This window comes from Hypomesus transpacificus, chromosome 19 (assembly GCF_021917145.1).
Source record: "Hypomesus transpacificus isolate Combined female chromosome 19, fHypTra1, whole genome shotgun sequence".
Lineage (NCBI taxonomy): Eukaryota > Metazoa > Chordata > Actinopteri > Osmeriformes > Osmeridae > Hypomesus > Hypomesus transpacificus.
In genome coordinates this window covers 953466-968513 of record NC_061078.1, presented here as the reverse complement: position 1 = coordinate 968513, position 15048 = coordinate 953466, and the positions used below count along the sequence as shown (strand labels likewise).

At 47.5% G+C, this 15048-nt stretch overlaps 3 protein-coding genes across 7 annotated transcripts in view; all 3 read left to right on the top strand.

The window, feature by feature from the left end:
• Positions 1–543: 543 nt before the first annotated feature.
• LOC124481555 (zinc finger protein 345-like) lies at positions 544–6662 on the top strand. The gene is made up of 3 exons (XM_047041606.1): positions 544–868; positions 2927–3268; positions 4922–6662. Exons 1-3 carry the CDS (start codon positions 676–678, stop codon positions 6490–6492), a joined length of 2106 nt encoding a protein of 701 aa, XP_046897562.1. The 5' UTR covers positions 544–675; the 3' UTR covers positions 6493–6662.
• A 907-nt stretch (positions 6663–7569) lies between these two features.
• txndc11 (thioredoxin domain containing 11) lies at positions 7570–12958 on the top strand. Its single transcript, XM_047042307.1, is given in 13 exon segments — positions 7570–7851; positions 8463–8777; positions 9032–9161; positions 9361–9454; positions 9569–9681; positions 10003–10206; positions 10296–10920; positions 11265–11443; positions 11762–11874; positions 11995–12075; positions 12260–12349; positions 12351–12539; positions 12937–12958. Coding segments are annotated over 13 exon segments (2280 nt in total). The 5' UTR covers positions 7570–7726.
• Positions 12959–14284: 1326 nt separating this feature from the next.
• Positions 14285–15048, top strand: part of LOC124481493 — a 33778-nt gene continuing 33014 nt past the window's right edge. For all 5 annotated transcript variants that reach the window (XM_047041450.1, XM_047041451.1, XM_047041449.1 and 2 more), the window contains exon 1: positions 14285–14383. The gene's annotated coding sequence lies outside the window, so the exon portion shown is untranslated. The remainder of the gene's footprint in view (positions 14384–15048) is intronic.

Genomic DNA, 15048 nt, shown 5'->3' with positions numbered 1-15048 from the left:
TGAAAATGCATTTCTGGAAATACATTTGAATTTGAATTGTGGTCACGATTTTGCAGCCACGTTCTTGAAAATGAAAATGCATTTCTGAAAATGCATTTGAATTTGAATTGTGGTCACGATTTTGCAGCCACGTTCTTGAAAATGAAAATGCATTTCTGGAAATGCATTTGAATTTGAATTGTGGTCACGATTTTGCAGCCACGTTCTTAAAATGAAAATGCATTTCTGGAAATGCATTTTCATTTTCAAATTTTACATTTCAAATTGAATTTTGGTATCTATTTGCTGGGGCATATTTTGAAAATTAAATTTCAAATGTCTTTTTCGTTTTCATTTTAATTAAGGGAAAGAATGAGCAGTCTTAAAGAAGAAAATGAAAATGCAAATAGGATGATTGAATACTAATTTGATTTATGAGTCAAATAATGCAGCCACATTCTTAAAATGAAAATGCATTTCTGGAAATGCATTTTCATTTGAATTTTGGTCACGATTTGCTTCCATAAATTTTAACCTATCGGGTAAAAGAGGAAGTCTGGTCACCCTATGTAAACAGAGCCTCGATGTTGTTCACATCCGACAGGACTTATGCGTCGCTACTTTTTAACACTAAGGAAGGACCCAGGTGCTAATAGTTAACCTCGTTGTGCAGAGTATCCCTTTTACTCCACCAAAATGTCAAAACTAGATTTGTTTAGAGGATTTATCCGTGAGAGACTATCAACGGCAGCTTTAGAGATTTTTGCAGCGTTTAAAAAAACGTTTGCTGAGTTCCAAGAAGAAATGTATAATTCCAAGGAGCAGAGCGCGCGGCTCAAACGATTGTTGGACATTGTTACTCCACCGGAGATCAAGATACACCAAATAGGTAGGTGAACAGTTAGAACGCCACATATTTTTGACCAAGGCTAGCTCCAAACAACCGCCAAAAAACTAGCTTAGAGTCTTCTGGTTTCAAAGTAGCCCTTGAGCCAAAAAGTTTGCCCCTGTTATCGACTTCGTGGAACGCCGCCAACTATTGCAAACTATTGAATCCAATGTTCAGCAAAGGGGGAGTGGAGTTGTACCCCGTGTACATATTACTGTCAATCTAGAAGGACCTACATTGTTTAATATCAACCGGTCTGTTCAGATCAGAGTCCTGAGATCACAATCTTACGGTGGCCCTGAAGTGCAAATGACACCCCCTAATATGAGTACATCCCCCAAATGAAAATACTCCCCCCCCCAATACGAGTCAACTCCCCCCAAATCGGATGACTTGTTCACCTCCCCTCAAAAATGAAAATACTCCCCCCCAATACGAGTCAACTACCCCCAAATCGGATGACTTGTTCACCTCCCCCCAATACAAAAACGCGCTCCCTCCCCAATAAGAGTCAACTCCCCCCAAATCGGATGACTTGTTCACCTCCCCCCAATACAAAAACGCGCTCCCCCAAATGGAAAACGACATTACATTAACTCAAAAACACATTACATTAACTCTGAACGGAAAGGGTAGGTACTACACTTTAGCACTGATTGGATGCAGTAGGCTAACTAACAAGAAATAAGAAATTGATCGACAGAAGTACAAAATGCAATAGCCTGGCAGAGTTACGTGCACCAGAACATTTGTTTGGCTATCGAAGAATGTAGCAAATAGTAGGCTTCTTAGGCAAAAGTATTTCGAGTTAAATGTAAAAATCGATAGCCAAACAACTATCCTGGTCCACGTTACTCTTTCATTGTGGCATTTCATTCTTCTGTAGTGGACTGTCAGTTTTGTCTTCTGAAAAGTCCTGATTCCTTCAACTGCGTTTTTAGCGTGCGCATAGGCTAGGCTACTTATATTGTGAAACGTTAACAGCAGATCTAAGATTATTTCATAGGAATGACCCTGATTAAAATAAAGAGTAGTGTAATGACTCTGAATTGTAAACATTAATGTTTCCACTTTCCTTCAAATCAAAACGATTAATTTCATGATAATGACAGAGTTACGTGGACTAGTTGTTTGGCTATCGATGTTTACGTTTAACACTGCAATGTATGCTTTTGCATACATAGCCTATAGATGCTACATGCTTCGATACCCAAATAAATGTCCTGGTGCACGTAACTCTGTCAGGCTATTGCATTTTGTATTTCTGTCAATCAATTTCTTATTTCTTGTAAGTTAGCCTACTGCATCCAATCAGCGCTAAAGTGTAGTACCTACCCTTTCCGTTCAGACTTAATGTAATGTGTTTTTGAGTTAATGTAATGTCGTTTTCCATTTGGGGGAGCGCGTTTTTGTATTGGGGGAGGTGAACAAGTCATCCGATTTGGGGGGAGTTGACTCGTATTGGGGGGGAGTATTTTCATTTTTGGGGGGAGGTGAACAAGTCATCCGATTTGGGGGGAGTTGACTCGTATTGGGGGGGAGTATTTTCATTTGGGGGATGTACTCATATTAGGGGGTGTCATTTGCACTTCAGGGCCACCGTACAATCTACATTTACATTTACATTTACATTTAGTCATTTAGCAGACGCTCTTATCCAGAGCGACTTACAGTAAGTACAGGGACATTCCCCCCGAGGCAAGTAGGGTGAAGTGCCTTGCCCAAGGACACAACGTCATTTGGCACGGCGGGGAATCGATCCGGCAACCTTCTGATTACTAGCCCGACTCCCTCACCGCTCAGCCATCTGACTCCATACATCTCTCAATCTACTAGGATACATTATTTAATTGCTAATTGGTCTCTGCTATGTCTTTTTGATATCTTGCCCTAAAAAACATGTGTAGCAGACCGGCTGAGACTAGCCGACCACGTCAGAAAAACAACCAGCCTTTTCTTGACACCATCCAGTGTTTTCCTCAAAACTGATCACATGGTTTCTTTCTGCCAGACATGTTAGGCTGCATCTAACTGTTCTCTTGCCTCTTCTTCCCCCAGAAGTGCAGCAGCTCTCTCTCCTGGAGCCCCCACATATTAAAGAGGAACAGGAGCTGTGGACCAGTCAGGAGGAAGAGCAGCTCCAAGGACTGAAGTCTGAAACTACAGATCCTAGATTTAACATGGAGTCCACGTTTTTAAACGTCAGAATGTCTCAATTAAATGAAATAAGAGAACTCTTTGGTGAAATAATAACAACGGCAGCTTTGAAGATTTACTGGGCCGCTGAGAAACCGTTTGCAGGGTACCAGGAAGAAATCTCTCGTTCCACGGAGGAGAGCGCACAGCTCCAACGGCTGTTGGACGTTGTTACTCAACCTGAGATCAAGCTACAGCGAATAGGTCTGATATTCCTACCTTCATGTCTGTCTCTGCTGTGTGTTTAGGGGAGTGGGGGACATGACAAAGCTCATTTGGGTGTTACACAGAGCTGAGATCTGGGGACTGTGAAGGCCGTAGCATATGACATCATTTTCCTCCTCATCAAAGCATTCAGTGAGCCCTGTGTGAACCCTCGCCCTCCTGGAAGAGACCAGGGTAGACATGACTCGGCAGGATGTAGACCATTACTCAGAATAACTTGGGTCTGATTTACAGTAATCCTGTCTGTAATGAGGCTTGTAAAAATAAATAAAATAAGACTGCTACCTCACTAACCCTGTAAATACAGACTGTTCCCTGACTAACCCTGTAAATACAGACTGTTCCCTGACTACATTACATTACATTTATTCATTTAACAGACGCTTTTATCCAAAGCGACTTCCAAGAGAGAGCTTGACAAAGTGCATAGGTCACTGATAATAAAAACAAGATAACCACTAACCAACAAGAGCAACAAGTCTCTAAGCAAGAGTCATTGTGATCCTTGAGGAAACTAGCATTGGGTTCAGCAAACCATTCCTAAGTGTCGTTGTACTCCCGGAACGTGCGTCTTGAGCCTTTTCTTGAAGGTGGGGAGACAGTCAGTGTCCCTGATGGAGGTGGGGAGCTGGTTCCACCATTGGGGGGCCAGACAGGAGAAGAGCTTGTGTTGGGACTGGGCGGTCTTAAGCCGTGGGACCACCAGGCGGTTGTCTGAAGAAGACCGTAGGTGGCGGGTGGGGGTGTAAGGCTGCAGGAGAGACTTAACCCTGTAAATACAGACTGTTCCCTGACTAACCCTGTAAATACAGACTGTTCCCTGACTAACCCTGTAAATACAGACTGTTCCCTGACTAAACCTGGTAAATACAGACAAAGCTAAACAAAGGCTAATAACAGGTACATTGCACTTTCTTAACTAGAGCGCTATGCTAACTACCTAGCTACCGTTTAGGGGAAAAACTTGCGCTGTGGGGACCGTCGGAAACATTTAGAACTCACGCATCTAAAGGTTACATCTTAAAAGGAAAAGAAACACTGTCTGAACATTTCTGATCCAGTCAGTAGCCTAACAGAAACAGTATGGCACTGACAGCCATAGTGATCCTACTGTATGTGTATCACAGAGGGGCATCATATCTTTCCTGATGAACGTTGTTACTGCTTGAGTCATTTCGTACATGAATATGGAGTTAGGCTTTGAAACATTTAGATCCTGTCGGGTGTTATTTGGCTTATTTGACACACTGGTGTGGTTGGTGGTGTTGCCCTGTGAGGTAGCAACGTTAGCCAGGCAGGTTTTGCACAATACTTGACACTGCGCAGCATCTTTTTTAAAGGTAAAATTGGCGAAGTGTCTGGTTCTGTTGAACCTAAGGCCATCGTACAGGTCAAGGTCAAGTGTAACTTGCAAAGTTGATCCTTCGTCTGCAAACTGCCTTACTCTCACGTGTCTCGTGACCAAAGTAAATTCGCAGCCTTTGCGATTACAACATTTCGTTTTGTCACATCGAGATATTACCGCAAATGCAATTAATCGTTCAGCCCTAGTTTGTAGTTAACTGTGAAACATGATAGGTTGCAGAATAATGAAGCAGGCTACATCTATCTGTTCTCTCTCCTGTTCTCCAGATGTGCAGCAGCTCTCTCTCCCGGAGCCCCCACAGATTAAAGAGGAAGAGGAGCTGTGGACCAGTCAGGAGGAAGATCACCTCCAAGGACTGCAGTCTGAAACTACAGACTCCATATTCACTTCTCTCAGTGTGAAACATGACTCTGATCAGGAGGGCTCCTCTGAATGTTCACATCTGGACCAGACTGTTAAAGTGGACAAAAGAGAAGGAGACTCTCTACCCACCAACACAACTGAGGAGCAAATCAAAGCAGAGCCTCATGTACAAGACTATGCAGCACCAGAACCAGGCAGTGACTCTCAGCCTGTCTCTGTTGTAGCACCAGACTGTCCTGCAGCTCAGAGTTTGGAGGAAGAACATGGAGGAGTGATGCTTTTACAGAACAGAACACAAAACAATGAGGCTCTTTCAGGGGACAATAGACCACAGGGAAGTCACACAGATAAACCTAATCAGTGTCAACAATGTAAGAGACTATTTCCTGACAAAAGTGCTCTTCTTAAACACATGAGTACACACTCAGGAGAGAAACCTTTTCAGTGTCAGGAATGCAGTAAGACGTATACCCGTAAAGATGGTCTGTTTATCCATATGAGGACACACACAGGTGAGAAACCTTTTCAGTGTCAAGAATGCGGAAAGAAGTTTAGCTATGAAGGCAGTCTCCTTCGCCATATGATGATACACACAGGGGAGAAACCATATAAGTGTCAGGAATGTAGTAAGACCTTTTATGATCAATATAACCTGAAACTCCACCTGAGATCTCACACTGAACATAAGACACACACAGGTGAGAAACCATATGAGTGTCAGGAATGCGGAAAGACCTTTAGCCATGAATACAATCTCCTTCTCCATATGAAGATCCACACAAGCGAGTGTCCACATCGTTGTCAAGAATGTAAAAAGAACTTTAGTCGCAAGGACCATCTGGTCAGACACATGCGGACACACTCAGGAGAGAGGCCTTTTATATGCCAAGTATGTGACCAGGGTTTTCTGGCAATCGAGCATCTAGTTAGACATATGAGGACTCACACAGGAGATAAACCATATCAGTGTCAAAAGTGCAAGCGATGCTTTGCTCAAAAAAATGTTCTGGACAGTCATATGAGGACTCACACAGGAGAAAAGCCATATCAGTGTCAAATGTGTCAGAAATGCTTTGCTCAAAGAAATAATCTGGACGGTCATATGAGGACTCATACAGGAGAGAAACCATATCAGTGTCAAAAGTGCAAGCGATGCTTTGCAAAAAAAAATGTTCTGGACAGTCATATGAGGACTCACACAGGAGAGAAACCATTTCAGTGTCAAAAGTGCAAGAAATGCTTTTCTCAAAAAAATAGTGTGGACGCTCACATGAGGACTCACACAGATGAGGGACCATATGAGTGTAAAATATGCAAAAAATGTTTCACATATAAGCGCAGTTTCCTTGATCACGAAAGGATCCATGCTGGTAGAAAAGAATATCAGTGTCAGGAATGTAAAAAATGCTTCAATGTGGAGACATCTTTGTCAACACATATGAAGAAACATCATGGACAGAAATCCCATCAGTGATGAGTGTTGTTTCTATATCAGTTTTAATGACTAAATGTGTCAACAAATAGAGTTGCAGAAATGTAAATTGTATTTGTGTTCAGATATGCCAAATATGAAGCTATTGTTGGGGTGGAGGCAATTTTATGAAATGTAATATTTTTACCAGCAATATTTTTAATAAAGTGTTTGAAGTTGAGCTGCTGTGTTGGTGACTGGTCCTTGCTCCTCTGGTGTGTCCATGCTGTTTGGGGACAGTCTACAGACATACTATCATGTAGACCATCAGAGCTAAGGTGACTGGTCTTCTGGTGCGTCCATGCTGTTTGGGGACAGACTATAGACATACTATACAGAGTTTGGTCCGCCATCTTTTATTTTTGAGCTTCGCGCTCTTTAGACGTGAGCATAAACGCGATCTGATTGGCTAGTGCCTGTGCTGTCGTATTTGCATGAAAGGTGCTGTGAGTGAACCGGTGCCCAGCTTGAGAGAGCTCCTGTTATTTAGCTGAATGTGTGCATTGCTAACTGAAAGATAACGTCTTCTGCTTCCTTATCTATTCGCTACAATATGTTGGATTCATGTTAATGTGTATTTATAGACAATAAATAGAATTCTGGTTCTGAAGACATTGACATTTGTGGGGATAAAAATTGGTTGAAAAAAAATCAAAGAAATCATCCAGTGATCATTTAATCAAACAAATGAAAATGTGTTCTTATACCTGGTTCAGAGGATGATTGTGTTGTGTTCTGCATCCAAGAAATTGCCTTAAAATTACATCTTCATGAACAGAAAAAAACATTCCTCTTGTTACTTATCCGCAGAAGTAAGTATTAGCTCAACATCTTCTCGTGTGACTTGTTGGGGCTTTATCAACCAATTGTAAAACATTTAAAACTATGTTCTCATTCGCACAAGGGTGTATTGCTTATTTACTTTTATTTTGAAGAAGAAAAGAACTGCACTTAAAGTGTCTTCCGCGTACGTTCTCTCGTACGGTCCATGATTTTCACGCAGACCAATTACAACGCTCGACGCAGACCAGCCCATTGCGGAAGCTGCTCACTTTAAGCTTACGTGGGGAAGAAAGGTTAATCGCTAAATGGTCACAGCTCAAACCGGACCAATGTCCACGCGAGAATAAATCTATCACAACGCTCCGGTATTCCTCTTCCCCTCCCCGCTGGGCAAAATGGAGGACTTCCGCTCTTCTTGGGCTCTATATATGGGAGGCTTCGCCGCTGATCTGTGATGCTGCGCCGGCTGCGCCAATCTCTCCGGCAGCTCTTGGTTCTGATGGCACAGAGACCCCAGCTGTTTTGCGGGGCAATAGTTCTGAGCATCCTTTTGATACTAGCAATCAAGTTCACCTGCAGGTAACGCCGTCAACAACTACAGCCGCTACCAAGTCGATATCATATTTCCTTGATACTGTGTCATCGTTTCATCCCCTCCTTTAGCTACCTAAACACACGGGGACTGACGTGTCTTTACGTGAGTTGACAGAAGGATAATCTCCAGTCTGATTTAGGGGTTATTAACTGGAGGTGCGTAGGTGATGTTTGTAAAACGATCTGTCAGTCTTCGAGACTCATTTTACACAAATGATGATTTTTTTCGGGGTGGTAAATTTTACATTTTTTCTACCTCTTTCTCCATGCCGGTTGGGGCTCGTGCGCGGGTAAAGATTGTGTTAAACGTGTGTGCGAGCGTGTTTTCTCTGCCCAGTACGTCTGTGCTCTCCTTGTGTGACATGCACGCCCTGCTCAGTCGTGTTGAGTGAAGTAGCCTGGCAAGTTTGTCTGTTAAGCACACTAAGCAGATGGAGATGTCTTGTTTAGTCAACACCCAGTTCTCTCCCCCTCCCTCCCTCTCTCTCTCTCATATCCCTCCCCCTCTCTCTCTCTTCATATCCCTCCCCCCCTCTCTTTATCTCAAACCTTTCTCTCACTCCTTCCCTTTCTCCCCCCCCCCCCCCCCCCCCCAGCCGAGCAAGGGAGGTGGTGGCCCCCCCCCGGCCCCCCCAGAGGTTTTTCTCCCCTGCGGCCCCCGTGGTTGACCTGTACCTGGGCCAGCTGGACCAGGTGGAGCGTCTCCGCGCCCTGGCAGAGGTGTCCCTTGTCTTCTTCTACGCTCCCTGGTGCGCACACTCTACCTCCGCCAGACAGGAAGTGCAGGAGGTAGCCTGGCGTCTGTCGAGGCAGGTGCAGTTCCTGGCGGTCAACTGCTGGTGGAGCCAGGGCAAGTGTCGCAAGCAGAAGGCCTTTTATCACTACCCTGTCATCCATCTGTTCTACAGGAGGTAGGGTGTGTGTGTGTCTACCCTGTCATCCATCTGTTCTACAGGAGGTAGGGTGTGTGTGTGTGTGTGTGTGTGTGTGTGTGTCTACCCTGTCATTCATCTGTTCTACAGGAGGTAGGGTGTTTGTTGGTGTGTGTGTGTGTCTGTCTATCCTGTCATCCATCTGTTCTACAGGAGGTAGGGTGTTTGTTGGTGTGTGTGTGTGTGTCTGTCTATCCTGTCATCCATCTGTTCTACGTGTGTGTGTATATTAGGTTCGGTCCTATAGAGTACAAAGGTCCATTGAAGGCTTCATACGTAGAGAGCTTCATCCTGCGGGTCATCACCCCCCTCACCTACCTTCCCTCACGTGCCACTCTGCTCCACTTCCTGTCCCACCACCAGGTACAGCCCAGCCCAGCTCCCACACACACACACACACACACACACAATACCATCAAGTACCTTCATTGAATGACCCCTCTCTCTTTCTCTCTCTCTCTGTGTCTCTCTGTGTCTCTCTCTGTCTCTCTCTCTCTGTCTGTCTCTCTCTCTGTCGCTCTCTCTCTCTCTGTGTCTCTGTCTCTCTCTCCCTCCCTCCTAGCCTGGTGTTGTAGGTTTCTTCCAGTTCAGCTCATCTCCTCAGCCACGTGGATACCTCGTCTACCTCTCCTCCGCTCTCCAGGCTCTCAAGAGGGGTAAGCTAACGGCTACATGTTATCTGCTAATGGCTCAACTTCTATAGACCTAGTGACCTATCCCTCCTCTATCTCTCCTTCCTTTGTTCTGTCCCTCCTTCCACTCCTCCTTAGACTTCCGAGGAGCCGTGCGTTTTGGCGTGGTGACGAGTCGTCAGGTTGCGGATGCCATCTCTGTCAGCGAGGACCAGACCGTCTACCTGCACCGACACCTCAACTCCTCCCTAGTCAGTGATTTCATCAGCGTGCACCTGCGAGGACTCCCTGGGTCCCCGTGGTAACCTGAGTTAATCTGTCGGTTTCATCCCCCTTCCTTTACTCTGTCCCTCTACTCCTCCTCCTCTCCCTCCTTCCTCTCCTCACTCCGTCCTTCCTCTACTCTTCTCTCTCCCTCCTCCTTTTCTCTCCTACTCTCCCTCTTTCCTCCTCTCCTCTCCTACTCTCACTCCTTCCTCTCCTCCTACTCTCCTACTCTCTTACTCTCCCTCTTTCATGTCCTCCTGTCCTCTCCTTCCCCTCCTCTCCTCTCCCCCTCCCCTCCCCCCCAGATCTTTCCTCACTGGGAGCGAGGCTTCTCGTCAGAGGCCATCTGCAGCTGGGTGTTCCAGCACCGTGAGACAGTCCTCCGATGGCTGCAGCCTCCCGCCCCAAAGTCCCGCCTCCTGGAGCAGGAGCTGACCAAAGGCCCTGCCCTCCTGCTCTTCCTGCCCCACAACCCACTGCGGCACGACCCTGACCCCCTCCTGATGCAGGTCAGTCACAACAACAACAACAACAACAATAATGACAACAACACCAGATGGTTTCTGAGCGCAGATGTTTCTTCTGTCTCCATTGGCAGGTAGCTGACATTGCCATGCGCTACCATTCCTGCCCCTCTAGATGGGGACATGGTCTGTCCCAGCAGCCCCACTCCTGCTGCCACTCATTGGTCCTGCCCAGGCCCGGCCACGCCCCCAGAGTGTGTGACCTGTGCCTTGTCCAATCACAGCGCTCCAACCACGCTCGCTCCTCTCCCTGCACTCTGAGATTTGCTGCAACAAAGTCCCTCGTCGTGGTGACGGTGGAGGCTTGTAGTCATGTGCTGAGCAGCTACAGTGACTTTGGGCTGTACAGTGCCTGTTTCCGGGGGTTACGACCCCGTGTTGACCCCGGCGTGACCCTGAAGCAGGGGACTGTCCCCCCGGCCCTTCTAGAGGACTGCCCCTCCTCTCAGGAAGGGGGAGGGATCACAGGCCTGCTGTGTCGGACCAATAAGACGCTGCGTTTTTACGTGCTGGACTCCGCCCTTCACTGGCCATTGGCTGTGAGGCTTGGGGCGCTAGTCAATGGCAGCGGTCATGAGACGGAGGCTGGGTTGCTAGGCGCAAGGGGCGGGCCACCATTTGCCACCATCGTCAGCCTGAAGGAGGAAGTTCACTACGTCCTGGACCACGGAGGGTCCACCTCCCTCACACAGAGCCTGGGTGAGTCAGGGGTCAGGGGTCACACAGAGCCTGGGTGAGTCAGGGGTCAGGGGTCACACAGAGCCTGGGTGAGTCAGGGGTCACACAGAGCCTGGGTGAGTCAGGGGTCACACAGAGCCTGGGTGAGTCAGGGGTCAGGGGTCACACAGAGCCTGGGTGAGTCAGGGGTCACACAGAGCCTGGGTGAGTCAGGGGTCAGGGGTCACACAGAGCCTGGGTGAGTCAGGGGTCACACAGAGCCTGGGTGAGTCAGGGGTCAGGGGTCACACAGAGCCTGGGTGAGTCAGGGGTCACACAGAGCCTGCAAGAGTCATGCGTGTCTGACTGTGTGTGTCTGTGTCCAGAGGACTTCATCAGGAACTACAGCGCCCCCTACAGCCCTCTCCAGAGACAGCTGGTGGGTGAGGGAGGGGCCGGGGTCAGCCCCACCCCTGGAGATCATGCCCCCCCCAACCAGGACCGCCCCCTCATAATGGAGCTTACCACCACCACCTTCCTCCCAGCCATCATGGACCCACACAAGGTGTAGAGAGAGAGAGAGAGAGAGAGAGAGAGAGAGAGAGAGAGAGAGAGAGAGAGAGAGGGTGTAAGAGAGAGAGGGTAAGTGTATGAGAGATGATGTTACCTTGGGTGAGCTTGTGCATAAACGTGTGTGTGTATTAAGGTGTGTGTGTGTGTATAAAGGTGTGTGTGAGTGTATTAAGGTGTGTGTGTGTGTTCCAGGATGTGCTCCTGTTCTACTACACCCAGTGGTGTGTGTGTGTGTGTTCCAGGATGTGCTCCTGTTCTACTACACCCAGTGGTGTGTGTGTGTGTATTAAGGTGTGTGTGTGTGTTCCAGGATGTGCTCCTGTTCTACTACACCCAGTGGTGTGGCTTCTGCTCCTCCATCAACCACATCATCATCCAGCTGGCTCGCCTGCTGCAGACACACACCTCCGTCACCATCGCCAGGTAGCCGCCCGGGTGTGTGTGTGTGTGTGTTTGTGGTGTGTGTGTGTGTGGTGTGTGTATGTATGTGGTGTGTGTGTGTGTGTATTCTCCTGCTATTGTAACAGGATGTGATGTCACCAGGGTGAATGTGGCGAGGAATGACCTGCCATGGGAGTTCATGGTGGATCACATCCCCTCTGTACTGCTGCTGCCCAGACACAGGTACACACACACACACACACACACACACACACACACACACACACAGGTACACACAGATACACACACACACACACACACACACAGGTACACACACACACACATACACACACACACACACAAGTACACACACCCACACCCAAACAAGCACATCTTCTGTTGCCTCACCCCCTCTGTCGTCTCTTAGGAAACACCTGAGCGTCAAGTTCCCAGAGGACACGCCCCTCACCCTCCCCTCCCTGCTCCGCTTCATCCTGAAGCACACCGGCCCCCCCCCCCTCCCCTCGCCAGCCAATCAGAGCTCCTGGCTCCCTCCGCAGCGAGATCCAGGAGCTGCATCGGGCCCGGCAGCGTCTGGCCAATCAGCTGGCTGCGTTGTGGCACGAGAACCGGAGACTGGCGCTCCACACTGCCGCCCTGGAGGAGGAGGGGAAGGAGGAGGAGGGGAAGGAGGAGGGGGAGGAGGAGGGGGAGGAGGGGGAGGAGGAGGGGGAGGAGGGGGAAAGGGAAAAGAGAGTGATAAAGGAGGAGGGGGAGATTGAGGGGGAGAGGGGAGGGAGAGAGGTGGAGGTGGAGGAGGAGGTTGAAGGAGGGAGAGAGAGGGAATAGGGAGTGGGGGGGGAAGGGGAGAGAGACATTTAGAGGGAGGGAGATGAAGGGAGAGAGGCAGAGCCAGTAGTGGTCTAAAGCCTGGTAACCCTGGTAACGCTAACTCGGTAGCAGAACTCTTCTGAATGTCCACTCAGTGCCAACTCACCAATCAAAGGGCTCAGAGCTGCCCAGGGGGCTGCCCCAGGAGAGAGTAGGCCTACCTCTGAGACCACCAGAACTGTGATGTCATCCGCCTTGTGATGTCATCTACAGCCGCCACTCTGTTGTCCAATGAGACTGCAGTGGAGGAGAGAGAGACTTGTGTTTGGAACACATCCTACAGTCCACTTTCCTATCAAAGGGATAATCATGTTCTTCCCAATGAAGTCATTTCTTTTGTTGTTGGTAAATTAAATCTATTTTTCCAGGATCTTAATCATGTCATTTAGGAATGCCGTAACTCTTCAGGACTGCTGCTGTTTACATGTGAGATATTGTACAGATTTCTACTGATTAAAACCAGCTTTGATTGATTTACCTGAGTGTCCAGTTCACTTGCCTGTCCAGTTCACTTGCCTGTTAAGACATGTGATTGGGCTAGCCCAGTGTCAGTATGGAAAATGAACCAATGGGCCGCTGTCCCTGCGTTATGGGCCGGTCGTTGGCCAATTTTAAGTTTATAAAAAAAAAAAAATATATATATATATATTAAATATCATATCAGCCCCAAGTGCGTCTGCCTGGTATACCAGATGGCCTGCTGTGGGTGAGAACAGCCAGGAAAGCATGCTAGCCTGTACACTGACAAATAGTTCTGCAGTAGGACATCCTGGTAATGTAAGGTATGGTAGTATGGCTGTTGGTATAGTATATAGTATGTTAGTATAGAATGATAGTATAGTATATACTATGATAGAATGAATATTGCAACTCACCGATTGATTTTTGTGTCTGCTGCTGTTATTAAAATGTTGTGCCAAAGATAAACACCAGAGGGCACTCTGCCCCTCCCTCTCTCTCTCCCCCTCCTTCTCCCCGCCCCCCCTCTCTCCCTCCCTCTCCTTCTGGCAGATCTAGTTGGGCAGGTTTGGATCAGTGAAGGACTGTAGCTCAGTGCAGCTAGAATGGAAGTGTACTGGTATTGTGTATAGTCAGGCAGATATCAGTACAGAATGGTAAACGATACATCACACTTTATTCAAACACCCCTTCTCAGCAGGCTTGGATGGTGCAACCCTCTCCTCCTCCTCCCCTCCCCCTCCTCCTGGCCCGTATGGAGGTGAAGGGTTAAATACATGCTCATTGTTCTCATTATTATGGTCTGTCCTGTGTAGGACGGTAGGGATTCAAATGACCGTAAACAATTGCTGCTGAAAGGCGTCACCCAGTTCAACATGGATCAGATTGTTATTGTATTCAAAGGGCAGGCAGATCCCTTACACACACACACATACATATACAAACACACACACACACATACATATACATGCACACACACATACATATACATACACGCATACAAAAAATCTGGCAACTCCAGTGGAAATTGTACCGCCTTGATCTTTTACAACAACCAACCAACATCTTCAGCTGAACCACGCCCACACCTGACACACCTGCTCCCTGAGCAGCCAGCTCTCAGGTGTCATTTTGCTCTTCACAACGAGACACACAGGCGCAACACTAACGCTGTCCTGAGTCCTGACCCACACCACTGCAGGTGAGCTGGATCTGGCGAGTCAGTGACTCGATTTGTGATTCGTGATTTGATTGGACATGTAGTGATTTGGTCTGATGTGTGATAAGAGGGTTCAGGTGACAGGTGAGAGGTCTGAGGTACAGGTGTGTTGAGGTCTGAGGTACAGGTGTGTTGAGGTCTGAGGTACAGGTGTGTTGAGGTCTGAGGTACAGGTGTGTTGAGGTCTGAAGTACAGGTGTGTTGAGGTCTGAGGTACAGGTGTGTTGAGGTCTGAGGTACAGGTGTGTTGAGGTCTGAGGTACAGGTGTGTTGAGGTCTGAGGTACAGGTGTGTTGAGGTCTGAGGTACAGGTGTGTTGAGGTCTGAGGTACAGGTGTGTTGAGGTCTAAGGTACAGGTGTGTTGAGGTCTGAGGTACAGGTGTGTTGAAGTTTGAGGTACAGGACTACTCAGGTACACAACACTGTGGTGCAGTTTACTGGGCTGCTACTGGAGTAACAACTAAACATGAGCTGTGTATGATTATATCACAGTTATTATTTCCTCTACAACTAGTACCGCTACAAATGACTACTTCTTCTACTAATAATAATAATGACCAGTAACCATATTGATATCCGATAATGATGAAGTTGATCATTTTGATGGTAACCCTGAATGAGACAGGCTACAGTCTAATCTGTGACG